This window comes from Plecotus auritus, assembly GCF_963455305.1.
Source record: "Plecotus auritus genome assembly, chromosome: 6".
In the NCBI taxonomy this organism is placed as follows: Eukaryota; Metazoa; Chordata; class Mammalia; order Chiroptera; family Vespertilionidae; genus Plecotus; species Plecotus auritus.
Genome location: NC_137773.1, coordinates 71,911,210 through 71,926,346, shown reverse-complemented (window position 1 = coordinate 71,926,346; position 15,137 = coordinate 71,911,210). Strand labels below are relative to the sequence as shown.

Genomic DNA, 15,137 nt, shown 5'->3' with positions numbered 1-15,137 from the left:
CTGCATATATGTTCTCATTTTCCATGGGTGACTTCATGAATCACTGCTTCCCATGATCTCAGTTTTTGTGTTTCCTCTTATGTTGGGAGCCTCTGTTGTGGGCTCGTCTCTTCTTTTATTCTAGGCTACATTGTGGCATTAGTCTATCAGGGGTGGGCAAACTTTTTGACTGGAGGGCCACAATGGGTTCTTAAACTGGACCGGAGGGCCGGAACAAAAGCATGGATGGAGTGTTTGTGTGAACTAATATAAATTCAAAGTAAAGGAGCGGAGGGGAGAGCAAGAGAACCCTCGGCTTTTTCAGCTCCGCGGGCCAGATAGAACAGCCGAACAGGCTGGATCCGGCCCGCGGGCCCTAGTTTGCCCATGGCTGGATTCTCCCCCAAATCTGACCTCAGTGAGTATTTTTTGTTGTTGTTGCTTGCTGCTCCTAATTTACTGAATGTTGAAACACATAGGGATCAGGCTAAACTGATGGCACAAAGCATACACTAATTTTCAAAAGACTTTGATGCTGATATTAAGAAGTAAAACCAAAAAGCAATGAGCAAATGGTTGGTTAGGCACCAACATTAAAAAAAAATAGCTAGAGATAAATTGCCTTTACCAGAGTGGTTATCAAATACACACACACACACACACACACACACACACACACTTACTTTTACATCAAAGTGTCTTGCACATCTAAGCCTGAGAAGCATATACCTGACTGCATGGTGCTGTATAATACCTTTCTTTTCTTTTCTTTTTATTTTTTAAAATACATTTCATTGATTTTTTACAGAGAGGAAGGGAGAGGGATAGAGTTATAAACATCGATTAGAGAGAAACATCAATCAGCTGCTTCCTGCACACCCCCTACTGGGTATGTGCCCGCAACCAAGGCACATGCCCTAGACCGGAATTGAATCTGGGACCCTTCAGTCCTCAGGCCGACGCTCTATCCATTGAGCCAAACAGGTTAGGGCTCTTTTTATTTTTTGATCCTCATCTGAGGATATGTTTATTGATCTTAGAGAGGGAGGAAGGGAGAGAGAGAGAAACATCAATTGGTTGCTTCCCATATGTACCCTGACCAGGGAGCAAACCCATCAACTTTTGGTGTATGGGACAATGCTTCAACCAACTGAGGAAACTGGCCAGGGCCAGAACACCTTTATTTGCTTTTAAAGATGGCTTTACATGTTCACTTTAGATTTATTGCATTTGTCCAAGAGTTTTGACAATTTTTCTAAGGGTCACATATTGTGTTTCCATTGGTCTCCCAAAGCATGCTAAGGGCAGCCATAAGCAGAATCTCTTGTTGTACGAAGTCAGTGGTTCATATTTAAATAAAATCTAATTCAATGTAATAATTTTTTATTATTCCATTATACACAATTTAATAAATTGTTGATTTAGATAATAAGTAAAAATCCAGTCTCACATAAATGTATCAGTACAGTTTTCTTTGGCTTAGAATAATTTTAAAGATAAAAGAGGATATATGATTCTATAGTTTTGCTACAATGCTACTAACAATGCAAATTCACGACAAATTCTACATTTGACGTGTCTATGAAGAGGCGTGCACAGTGCTCCAAAGCCTTCCCTTGATTTAGTAGTCTTCAGCATCCCCAGCACAGATGGCAAGCAGCGCTTTCTCATAGTGCCCTGAAGCAAAATTCTGAAAGAAATAATGCATTTGAAATAAAATGTCACAATTTTTCTAAAAAGAAGTGTAACTTCTCTGAACTACAATATGAAAGACCCATGGGCTATTAGCCTTTTCAAAATTATTTAGCTTTTCATCTAAAGATTTAATATATCCTGAGAATTATTCCCAGTGGAAGTTGCTGAAAAATAATACCATGGTCAATAGAACGGGGTTTATATAAAGTTGATTGAACCCTAATGTGTATTTATAAGAAGAGTAACTTGAAGTAGAATTAAATCTTCTTCTCAACTTTAAAAAGAAGTGTTCTAATATTGCTATAAATTTTGATATTGTCTGGGGGGGGGGGCAAATTGGCAATATGCCTTAAAAAGACTTCTAAATGTTAACATTAATTAATGAAGTAATTCTACTTCATGAAATCAATCCTAAGGAAATAATTATCAATTATTGGTGAGCATGAAGATTTATGCTATAATATTATTTATGATAGTGAAAAATTAAAAAGCAATATGCAATAATGTGGAGTAGTTCATGTACTTTGCAAGTTATGCAATAAAATACTCCTCTGAGTGGTAAAACATATTCATATTTATATATTTTTTTAAAAAGACAGAAAGCATCTAAAATAAATTTTGTTATGGTTATTATCTATGGTGGACAATTAGGATAACTTTTATCTTCTTTTTATGCCCTTTTATTATTTCTAAGTTTTTCAAAACAATGATAGTAGTAAATGAATGGAATTCTAAAACCTATCTTTGTTAAAAATCAATCATCATATTAATGTTCTCTTATACAATGTCATGTAATTATAATTTACTACTTTAAACCAACATAGTAAAGTAGAATATTAATATGTAAATATTAGTAGATTTTGACAAGGCTGTAATTATTTGCAGTAAATGTATTATAATTAGTTTATTTAGTTAGACAATGAGTTATGACACGCATTTCTCAATGAGAAATGTTTATCATCACTAAAAATTTAGGGTTTGAAGGTGGGATATGAAGAGTTTTATCAAAGACACAGGAATAAGGTTTACCTCAACTGGTCTACCCAAACTCTTCTTCCTAAAAACCACTTTGACTACTCAAGGGTCTATGAGGTCTTCTGTTTTTGTGGTCTCTTGATCTTTGGGTTGTAGAGTTGCTTCTGGATCTCGCTTTCTATTAAAAAGCCATTCGTGCAATTGAAAATTTCAGTGGAAACCACTGTGAACAAGGTAAGTATGTGGGAAATAGAATTCAAAATATATCCTCAGGGCCTGTGCTTGGTTTAATGTTCCACTGGTGCTATCTTGAAATTCTTTATAATTTTTTTGTAAAAGGGATCAAGCATTTTCATTTGCCATTGGGTACCACAAATTACATAGGTGGTTCTATATAGTATGATAATTCTTTGCTAGGTTTTATCAAAATCCAGAGTAAAGTTTAAACATATCAGAATGATAAAACTGGCTTGTTTACTTCTGAATCATTACTTCTTCCCCCTTCAAAAGCTAAAGGGAGAGGAATGTATAGAATTTTACAAATCAGCATTAAATTCCTCCAAATTACCATCTTTGGCTGCCCTGCCTACTATGACAATATGAGAGGACAGCAGAACTGATCTTAGAAACCTCTTCACAGTGTGCTCTTGTTGCAAAATGTATTTTTCTCAAAGCTGATCATATGTCAGTACTTCAGCATTTAGCTCATAAAACACAATTACACAATTAAGAAATTAATGTTTTGCATGACTACATCAATGATGTTTGCTTAAAACATGTAAGAGAGGAATAAGATCTGTAACTGACGTGGAGGGATTTCCTCAGCACTGTTGTTGCAGTAAAGACTGCCTGATGTACTGAAGTCCACTATCCCTGTCAGTTTACTTAACTTTTTAGAGTCTAACATGAAGTTATTTAACTTAAAGCTCTTATTTTAAGTTTAAAAAAGAATGAACTATGAGTCAAAATAAATCACGTATGGGAAACTTACTTTGATATCATGAAATAGGGATTTTCCATATCTCTCTTTGTATCGTTTCCTTATGGTCATCAGGTCAATTTCACTTCTGGCAATGAGAATCCTAATTAAAGTTTTATTATGGAAACCAAAGTCCTAAAAGATACAGAAAAGGGAAGAAAAAAATTAGAAAACAGTACCTTACAGTTCATCTGTCTAACATAGACCCTTCCTCTTTTCTATAGCAATTTGTTCTTCTCCCTGCATCCCTCAAACATCCAGGGAGTGCCCCAGTCAGATTCAATTATAAAAATTAAAATGTCAGGTACTTGAAATATTTGCTGATTTAAGCTCACATACTGAAAAATTTTAAAAAATCAATATTTGTGTACTAGATTCAGAAAGAATACTGTTTTACAAGTAAATTTTAAATTGTCTCTTTAAATGGAGGAATGGTGACATCCAGTGGCCAGTCAGCATAAACTAATATTTGATGTCTGAATGTTTTAGGTGCAAGCCCACTAACAAGCTTTACCTAATTTGAGGTGACTAAAATGAATGATCTAACCAAATTTCCATATTTAACTCATATATCATTCACTGGAGGAAAACACAAAGATTTTCTTTGGCTAGGGTTCGTGAAAACAGCTTTTGACCAATATTTTACATTTAAGAGCTTCATGTATTACAAATTTGATTACTTGATAAATATACAATGCCCCTCTTTACCTTCAAACCATTTGGGAGTACACATAACTTCCTTTTTGCATTGCAACACACAGCAGGAGTACAGTTTTTATTTAGCAGTAGAATAAGTAGCCCTCATTTGGGCATAATTAGAGTCGGTAATTGTCATTATGTTCCCATTTCAGGAATGTTCAATTTCTTATGGAGAGTTTGTAATGTTTTGACATTTTCTGCTCTATGCCATATGTTTTGCACTTGCATATAAGTATGAGGTTAAGGTCTTTTAGCAAGATACAAAAGCATTTTAGCCCAACCTTGTGACTCAGTTGGTTGGAAAATCATCGTCCCAGGCTCATACCTAGGTTTTGGGTTGGCTCATACCAGAGGCAACTTCTCTCTCTTTCTCTCCCTCTCTCTTCCTAAAATCAATAAACATGTCCTTAGGTGAATGAAGCATTTGGATTTATCAGTTTGTTCAGTTGCTAAGAAATGCTAAAGTACATCAAGAAGATAGGTCCCAAGGAATCACATTTCTTAGCTTCCTCAATTTGATATAGAAAGCAGAGGATTATTTTTATTTGATGGGTATCATTTTGGTATATACTATATTTTTCACTTGAACATATTTTCTTTTAAATGAGTATATTTGTATACAAGTTTAAAAATGAAAATCAATATTTAAATAATGGAAATAAAACTAGTAATTTGAGGAAGTAGACATGACTTCTGGAGAAATTTTTTTAAATATGTGGGTCATACTTACATGGATTGCACTATGTAGTCTATAAGCAAAATAGGCTGGTTTGTCTCGAACACAGAGAACTACAAAAATCAGAGAAAAAAAAAGTTTGACAGTGACAATATATATTTTCTTCAAAATCTGAGAAACAATGAGTGCACGTTTTTTCCGTTACGGTCTTGGAAAGGTCTTTTTGAGTCTATGTAGGATCTGTCATTATTCAGTGTATTGCAATTTCAACATTGAGATTAGTGGTAACCAATAAAAATATAAAGAAACAATATTATAATGATTAATTCAGATTTTCATTTATCTCTGTCTCTTGAAACTCTCTTATTTCCTTCATAAAATGTGTCCTCTTTATCTGAAAATTAATAGAGCTTCAAAAAGACCCAGGTTACCACCACTGTTATAGATTTTTATTACTGTAGAACTCAATGTGGCATAGCCCCTTGCAAGTGGTTCATCTTCCTGAACACTACTTTTAGGGCATATATTTGTGAATAGATCTAAAATCTCTTAAGGAGAAACTATATGGACAATAGCTGGTCTACACCAGTGTTAGAAATCATTTAATCCAAACCATGATGGCATTAGAACAGCCTAGTCAACAGTAGTCCCTGATGAAAGTCAGTTGATGATTATAGACATTCAATATTGTTTATTTGAATAAGTCAATCAATTAAGAAAGGAATGAGTAATGTATGTAAGCCTATAACTTCTATGCAAAATAAAGAGAATGCTGCTAGAATGTAAATGCCTTAAGGACGGGGACTTTTGTTGCTTTTGTTGTTGTTTTATTGTCCCATCTGCAGTGCCTAAATCAATGACCAGAATAGTAAATAATCAATATGAATGAATGAAGCAGTTAAATTGTTTTGTTATTTCTAATGTCCACTGTTTCCTGTCTCACGCCCACTGCTTTGTGTTTTTTTGTGTGTTTATTTTATTTTTTAAAATTTATTTATTTATTAAATTTTTTATTGTTTAAAATATTCCATATAGTATCACATATGTCTCCTTTTTCCTCCACTGACCTCTCCTCGGCCACCCCTTCACCCCCCGCACATGCCCTCACCCCCCTAATGTCTGTGTCCATTGGTTATGCCTATATGCATGCATCCAAGTCCTTTGGTTGATCTCTTATCCTCTGCTCCCCCTCCTTCCCTCTGAAGTTTGATGGTCTGTTTCAGGGGTCCTCAAACTACGGCCCATGGGCCACATGCGGCCCTCCGAGGACATTTATCCAGCCCGCCGGGTGCCGCTGCCTGTTCTGCTTAGCAGCCGACTCGTCCAGGGCCCGCAGTGCGCATATGAATTTGTTCATAGTTGTTTTTTTTAAACTATATTCCGGCCCTCCAACGGTCTGAGGGACAGTGAACTGGCCCCCTGTTTAAAAAGTTTGATGACCCCTGGACTCTGATGTTTCTCTGTCTCTGGATCTATTTTTGTTCATCCATTTATGTTGTTCATTATATTGCACAAATGAGATCATGTGATTTTTATCTTTCTCTGACTGGCTTATTTCGCTTAGCATAATGCTCTCCAGGTCCATTCATGCTGTTGCGAATGGTAAGAGTTCTTTCTTTTTACTTTGTTTGTGGCTGCAGTCTAGTGGAAAGAGAGCTCTATATCAAGATTCAGATGATGGGTTCTGGTTATATCTTGATTGCTAATTAGTTGATAGACTTTGGAGCAGTCGCTTAACCTCCTTAGGCCTTGTGTGCGAAATGAGAGGTTTTGATGTGAGTTTGGAATTATTACATTGAAAATTTACTGACATATATGCACCTTATTCTCAGGAAAATACACAAGTATTCATATTTTGTATACGATTTTAGGGATTTCATAGAAACCACCAAACCTTTTTTTATGGACTCCTAGCTTAAAATTTCTTAAAATTCTGTTATTTTTCAGCTTCCATGCCCATATATGTCTTTGTCACTTTAGGGATGGAAAAACCACAATATTCATCCGTTCAACAAATATCTGAGTACTTAAAGTTTGCCTACTAAAAGCAACATATTAAAACGACCCCTCATTTGTAGTCTTTGCAATGTGTGCTCTCAAGTCATAGCACAGCACAGAGGAAAGCCTGGGAAGTTAACAGTAGTTTTTATGGATAGTTATCACTATTTCTCCTTTATGTAGGGATACTTTTATTCACTTAGGCAGAAGCAGAAAGTATACTCCCTCACAGTAGCCTGAAGAAACCACCACTAAAGGAACAACTTGGTAAATCTTTTTCTATAGTAAGACTTACCCCTAAAGGCATAAATTTATTAGACATGGTAGCAAAACACTCTTTTCCTCATGCAGAAAAAGAACCCATATTGCTAGCATTAATCTGTTCTTTAACAAGGGAATGGGAAACAAATGAATTTAAAGGTGTTTACCTGAGAGAGAGAGAGAACATTTGAGAATCCAATATTTCCTCGTATGGAAGTTGAACCAGCTATTAGGGAAGTGTGTTCATTCATTAAAGTGGTCAGTGTGCCAGTTTAGTGCATTGAATCTGTAGCTGTTGTACTTTTCCTCTATAAAGTTAACATTCTTTCTAAATAATTAAATTTAGGAGAAAATGACTCAACCAATAGCTTACTCATGCATCTTTAACATATTAGAGCCAATCAGCATTTGTGGTGGAATAAAAGGTCTGCTGTACACTAAATTATTACTTACCTATCGCAACTAGCAGCTCTTGAAAGTATCCATCATAACATTCATTAATGGCATCCACTATGTCTTGCCCAGAAATATTCTGAAATTCCTGGAACACTTTAACAAATTGATATAATTCAGTAGAAATATATTATAGATTTGTAAATATGATACATTTAAAATACAAATATTGATTACATTGCTATGCACAGGGAAGGCAAATAAAATATAGGGGTGGGAGTTGGGTTGAAGTAAACCATCTTTTAAAAATTTTTATATGTTTCTGTATGTCTTATATATGTAAGAAAACATAAAAGAATTTTAAAAATAAGAGAAACACAAAGGTACAGCAATTTGGGGAAAATCAAAGTGCAAACTAATCTGAATGCAACTTTTAGATCAATACAGCAGCTTCACATCTTGACTCACAATAGGCTGATTAAACTACGTTCACTATGAGTGGGGGGGGGCAATAAGGACACATAGGTAATACCTTAATCAATAAAGGAAAAAATAAAATATAGATGGTTTTTAAAGGTTCATTATTTAAAGGTTATATTCAGTTATTGGAAAAAATAAAATTATAGGGTAATTTTATTCCTTAGTAATGTCTTTAGGTGAAGCATGTCTGTATAAACACAATTTCAAATCAGTACCTTTGAGATAACTAACTGGCTTTCTTCTATTTTTATGTAACATCCCCCCCGACTCCTATTTTTTCCCGTTACCTACTTGCTTTCTCTTATATAATCAGTTAAGCATCTGGAAAGAAATCTGATTACTGATTACCCAGCCACAGCTGCTGGTAACTCTTGTTGCACAGGATCACTTGTAGCATGGTTTTGTGCTCCCCTGTCTTCTGCTGACAGGCTTCCCACAGGACCTGGAACAGCAGGCATGCGGGAAGTAGCACCAGAGCCTCCCAGGCCGGACCAGTTTACTAATCAACGGGTCTTTACTGTCATTCTGAGAGCTGGTTCTACTTACTATTGCATCCTGAGCAGCCATGGCAGGGTCTGTGTAACCTTCCTCTCTGCTTCCCTGTAAAGTAAGGGAACACTTACTTTCCCTGTAACTGTTCTTAATTGACAATTCATATAGAATTATTGGGACAGAACCTTTGAATCGCAAACACGTTGGTAATTCCTAAGAACGTTCTATCATTATTTACAGTTAGCCTTATCTTCCTTGAATACTTTATGAAATATCTTTTGTTAAAACGTGGGTTCTTTTTGTTTTATTTTGTTTTTCTTTGCAGCAGTGGTAATATTTCAAAGATGTTGAAATGTTCTTCACTTTTCCAAGTTTCTGAGCTCTATCTTCTTTGCCATAAAAAAGAGCATCCAGTGCCTGGCCGTGGGTGGTAGAGATGAGCTTTAACATTGTTAGAGTGAAAATGCACAGAGGAAGAATGAGTTAATATTCGGTCTCCGACATAGGAGTAAGATATATGCAACAATAAAATAACCATGAAATCTAGATTTGATGGAGTGCCAATATTTTGTGATTTGTTTTGTCCCCATCCCATCATTATATAAAGAATAGACATGGCCAACTTGATCTAAGGAATGTGCATTTCAAAATAGGGGGACCCCATGCAGGACCCTCTGGTCACTGAGTAATATGTGGGCAAGAGGGAAGAAGGAGGTGGGAGAGATAAGTTATCAGTTTATTTAACCTTTCATTTGGGTTGAGATCTGGAGAAAAGGCTTTTTCTTTTCTTTTTCTTTCATTTTTCCCCATATATTTTCTGTGCTGAGAAAACACTGAGGATAAAGTGGTTTCTGCTCCTAGCATCTTTTCAGACTCCAGAAAGGGCCACATTGCAGTGATATGCAGCATAACTGGGCAGAGGGAGGTGCTGAATACAACTCTCTTGAATTAATCTTAATACCTAAGTAGCATGAACGGGTCCCAAATTTCTTTTCTGCTCCCGATGGAGGAACAGGCATGCCGGCTGAGGACCTGGTTAGCGAGTTTGACAGATGAACTGTTTATGACCATGGCCAGGACAGACTGTTCCAGGAGCCAGGGGCTATGTGGTAGACCGCTTGGCTGGAACTGTGTGAGAGACACGGCTAGACTTTGGGAGGATTTTCAGCTCCAGAGAAAGCAATGATGAGGCTACACCATCACAAAAGTTTACTTGGCTCTGACCAAATGGAGGCCAAAAATAAATACATAAAGCTCATAAATTCACCAGCTGTATGGCTTGACAGCAAACACTGAGAAGCACTCATATCTTGGACTTCTATTCCTTATATGCTAATGTCCAGAGTTGCCCACAACTGCCCTTCCAAGCTGAGATGAGCAAAGATGCAGAACACATCTTGATGATCTGGGGACACTATTGCTCTCCTGTTGCTAAGACATCTCATAAACCACACTCACTTCTCCACCAAGTGCCTTCTTAAAGAGAAAGAGAAAGGAGGGCCAGAAATCTGACAGTTAGGTATTTAACTCAATAAACATATAAATGCTCTTGAACATGTACTCTCACATTGACTGTTCCACATAGTCTATATATTAAATTTCCAAATTAGATTAAATATTGGTTCTTTCCCCTTGCGAACCAAAAATTTAGGGCAAATGGGAAAGATCAAATTATTCCTAGTGAAATTTTCTTGTGAGTACATTTGTAGCCCTTGGAAATTTAATATGTTTAATCATAACTCAGAAGTTGTGTAAGTGTATCATCTAGCGGAGTACAGATAAGGAAAAACTTACCAAGCCTATCAGACACATTACAATATCAGGTGACTAAGAATGCACACATGCAATTCTTATTTTAAAAATCTGTATACTTACCTATAAAACGGTGCCTTATACATAGATGAGCAAGAAATAGAATACAACATTTAAAGTGAACGTACATGCCCTAGCCGGTTTGGCTCAGTGGATAAAGCGTCAGCCTGCGGACTAAAGCGTCCTGGGTTCGATTCCGGCCAAGGGCACATGCCTGGGTTGCGGGCTCGATCCCCAGTGGGAGGCGTGCAGGAGGCAGCCAATCAATGATTCTCTCTCATCATTGATGTTTCTCTCTCTCTCTCCTTCTCCCTTACTCTCTGAAATCAATAAAGAAATATATTAAAAAAAAAAAATAGCCGAAACCGGTTTGGCTCAGTGGATAGAGCGTCTGCCTGCGGACTCAAGGGTCCCAGGTTCGATTCCGGTCAAGGGCATGTACCTGGGTTGCAGGCACATCCCCAGTAGGGGGCGTGCCGGAGGCAGCTGATCGATGTCTCTCTCTCATCGATGTTTCTAACTCTCTATCCCTCTCTCTTCCTCTCTGTAAAAAATCAATAAAATATATTTAAAAAAAATAAAAAAATAAAAAAATAAAGTGAACGTACTTTCATTGATTGGTAAGATATGGGTGTTATATTATCTTCAAATTACCACAGTGCTGAGAGCACTTTAAGGAGACTGATAGAGTAAAAGGATGTGAATAAGTTTGTGATTTAGTGTTTTCCACCAAGGCAGAATCAATCTGATGTCACATAAAAAACAGCCTAAAATGTAAATGCCAGATAAATGGAATAAATGAGTACAGAATTTGGATTAGGGGTAAAATAAAAACGTGAAAGGAACTTTGAAATAAAGGGAATTAAAATATAGCTGAGAATACTTGGAGCAGGTACGCTGACTACAAATGATCACTGGAGGCTTTTGGCAATGACATCCCCTGAGGCTTCACTGTACAGGGATCTGTCTGAGAAACTGTCACAGGAGAATCCTGACAGCCAAGATGAGGAGTAAGCATCCAGTTGGGTAGTTTCCATTCTTTCTCTGTGAAAACATTTATCATCTCCAGTGTGATTTGCATATATTGATTAATTAATCTCTGAGTGACTCATTTTTCATTATTTGACAGATAATTAGATCTCCTGTAAATCTAGTTTAATAAAAGCACACAGGAAGTATTATGAACCCAGTTTAATGATTGGCATTAGTTTTCAAGAGGAACGTTTTCTGGCTGAGTTATCACTTTATTAGAAATAGCCCTGAGGGAAAATACTCTATAGATTCAGTGAAAGATCTCTCCCAGAAAATATGACAGTGATTTTCAGCACTTCCCATTGCATGAACACCTTAGGCTCCAGTGCTCGGATTCCCCCCATCTCTGTTAATTCACAGAAGGAGGTGTGTCTTAATTTTCACGATGTGAAAAAAGTTGAAAGCCATGGACAGTCTTTTCTCTGATTTTGAAAGTCACCATCCAGATGGAGGAAGAGAATGTAATATTAATAATTGAAGAAATTTACAATATTTGTATTAAGAGGGCATTGCAAGAAGAATGGGTTCACATCCCTTAATTTACAGAGTGAATTTCTCTAATCTGAATCACAAAAAGGTTAAATGATAAATCCAAGGACATACAGCTAAATTATAACAGAGCCAAGAGAAACAGATATCTAATACATACCTTATTGTTTTACAGAGATGATAGACAGACAGACAGATAGATAGATGATAGATAGGCAGATAGGGACCGAGAGAATAATAATCCCAACAAGAGGGTTGAAGAGATACGGTTACACGGCAGCACCCCTCAATTATCTGATTGAAACTTATCAGCTCTAAATTTCACACCTCTTTAGGAATGAACTCCATTTTCTTTTTGTAAAATATTTGGATAGATTCTCTGTGAAATGGTATACCCCACAGATAGTTGTCAGGAGAAGGGATGAACTTTCTCAGTTTCCTAATTCACTTTATATCTTCTTCCAATCTTTTCAATATACTGAGCCAAATCATAAATCAGGAGTTCCAAACTGAAGAGCCAGTGGAATATCATCAAAATATTTTAAATTTAAGATAAATTGTACATTTTACTAAGAAGTATGAATTATGATGAACTTTTGATTTCCAAAAAAGATGAATATTAAGGGGGATTATATGAAGATACATATTTTTATGTTTTTTTTACTTCTATTTTCTTTTTTTTAAATATATTTTATTGATTTTTTTACAGAGAGGTAGGGAGAGGGATAGAGAGTCAGAAACATCGATGAGAGAGAAACATGAGCCAGCTGCCTCCTGCACACCCCCTACTGGGGATGTGCCCGCAACCAAGGTACATGCCCTTGACCAGAATCGAACCTGGGACCCTTGAGTCTGGAGGCCGACTCTCTATCCACTGAACCAAACCAGTTAGTACTTTACTTCTATTTTCTATTATGAGTAAAATAATTTCTATTAAATATACATTTTTATACATGTAAAGTACATTTTAAATTTTAAGGGAAATGTAAAACTTTATAAGTATAATCTTTAAGTAAACTTCACTAATTTTCTTGGCTTCCGATAAAATCTAGGTCTCTATTTACCCTCATTTTTTAAATTCTATGTTGATAGGAAAATTTTATTACACTGAAAAGCCATTTCAAGGTTAAACACACACACACACACACACACACACACACACACTTAAAGTTTAAACTCTAGAAATTGAACTTAAGAAGTTATTCTTTATCTTGTAAAGTTTCAATACAAATTAGGTGAACCAAGTGCTGAAATAAATTGTTGTGTCTTATTTTAAAATACATGTGTCTATACAGATAATACTATTATATATTCAAATAAAGATGCTTATCCTATCTAATAAAAGAGTAATATGCAAATTAACCATCACACCGCTACACCCAGAAGCCACGCCCACCAGCCAATCAGGAGCGAATATGCAAATAAACCCAACCAAGATGGCTACGGCCACATAGAACAAGAGGGAGGCTTGGGTTTCCCCGGCGATGGAGGAAGCCAAGCTTTCCGCACACCCTGGCTGACCCAGGCCTCGCTTAAGGCTACAAAGTTTCAATTATAGAAGATAAATAAACCCCAGATACCAGGGCCTCTGCTTGGGTCGCCGGGGGCGTGGCTGGCCTGCAAACCACCACAGGCCCCTTGCCCAGGCCGCCCCACGCCCCAAGGGAACCCCACCCTGATCTGGGACACCCTTCAGGGCAAACCAGCTGGCCCCCACCTGTGCACCAGGCCTCTATCCTATCTAATAAAAGAATAATATGCAGATTGACCATCACTCCATCACACAATATGGCTGCCCCCATGTGGTCAAAGATCCTGCCCCCATGTGGACACAAGATGGCCACCACAAGATGGCCAGCAGGGGAGGGCAGTTGGGAGGGACCAGGCCTGCAGGGGAGGGCAGTTAGGGGTGACCAAGCTGGCAGAGGAGGGAAGTGGGGGACGACCAGGCCTGCAGGGAAAGGCAGTTGGGAGGGACCCAAGCCTGCAGGGGAGAGCAGTTGAGCGGGGGGGACCAGGCCTGCAGGGGAGGGCAGTTAGGGGAAAACAGGCTGGCAGGGGAGCCGTTAGGCATCAATCAGGCTGTCAGGGGAGTGGTTAGGGGGTGATCAGGCTGGCAGGCAGAAGCAGTTAGGGGCAATCAGGAAGGCAGGCAGAAGTGGTTAGGGGCAATCAGGAAAGCAGGCAGGCGAGCAGTTGGGAGCCAGCAGTCCTGGATTGTGAGAGGGATGTCCGACTGCCCGTTTAGGCCCGACGGGCAGTCAGACATCCCTCGAGGGGTCCCAGATTGGAGAGGGTGCAGGCTGGGCTGAGGGACACCCCCCTCCCCCGTGCACGAATTTCATGCACTGGGCCTCTAGTAGACCCAATAATAATAAAGCATTATTGTTTAATTTCAGGGAAAAGGAACTACAATTACGAATAAGATTGACTTCCCTATTATATCAAGGGAAAACATTATTCCATTGTTTTTCCCTCTTCTGATTTATTTTCTATCCTGTCTAATTTTTAGAAGTGTTTTTTTCCCCCTGAAATATAAGAATGTTTGCTTTATAAAAATACACTGTGATCCTGACTCTTAGATGTCAGTTACTTTTAGGTGGTTTATAGCTCAACCTTTAAGGAGATGCAGAGATTCTATCTAAGAGGTTATTTCTGTATTGGTCATTGACATTTTACCAAATAGAACTAGAACTGAAGTGGAACCAAGTGGGGCTGGAGGTTAATTAAAGTGAACAATGGAGGTATGGTGTGCTAAAGTCTGTTTTCATATTAGCCCTCGCATGTAGGGAATGTGTAATGTTGGACAGGCTATTTAACCTTTCTAGGGCTTTAGTTTCCTCATCTCTCAATGGAAGAGATAGAGCCAGTTGGGTTCCCTGGGAAAGTGGCTCTGAGCTGGAGATCAGCATGCTTTTGTTTATTATGGAATGTGCTTGGGATCAACACAGATAGAAGGGAGAGAAAGGAAGCAGAATTTGGCAGAAGGAGAAGCTGGACCCTGATACAGTAGTCTATCTAGCTCTGATACAGTAGGTCTAAAGAAATACATTTTTTCTATTGGAAAACATATTTTTCTTGAATAAGTAGAATACATTTCTACATGGATATAAAGAAAATAAAAACTTATTTGATATCAGAATGCATCTCATAAATTTACAATGGAATTATTTGCTT

At 37.6% G+C, this 15,137-nt stretch overlaps 1 protein-coding gene across 1 annotated transcript in view; it reads right to left on the bottom strand.

Annotated features, from left to right (window-relative positions):
* Positions 1–1,600: 1,600 nt before the first annotated feature.
* ANXA10 (annexin A10) overlaps positions 1,601–15,137 on the bottom strand; it is a gene marked incomplete at both ends in the record, with an annotated part of 117,976 nt that continues 104,439 nt past the window's right edge. Inside the window, 6 exons of the mRNA XM_080675404.1 lie at positions 1,601–1,669; positions 3,641–3,763; positions 5,058–5,116; positions 7,716–7,811; positions 8,484–8,577; positions 8,682–8,735. Coding sequence (XP_080531530.1) covers positions 1,601–1,669; positions 3,641–3,763; positions 5,058–5,116; positions 7,716–7,811; positions 8,484–8,577; positions 8,682–8,735 — 495 coding nt within the window. The remainder of the gene's footprint in view (positions 1,670–3,640; positions 3,764–5,057; positions 5,117–7,715; positions 7,812–8,483; positions 8,578–8,681; positions 8,736–15,137) is intronic.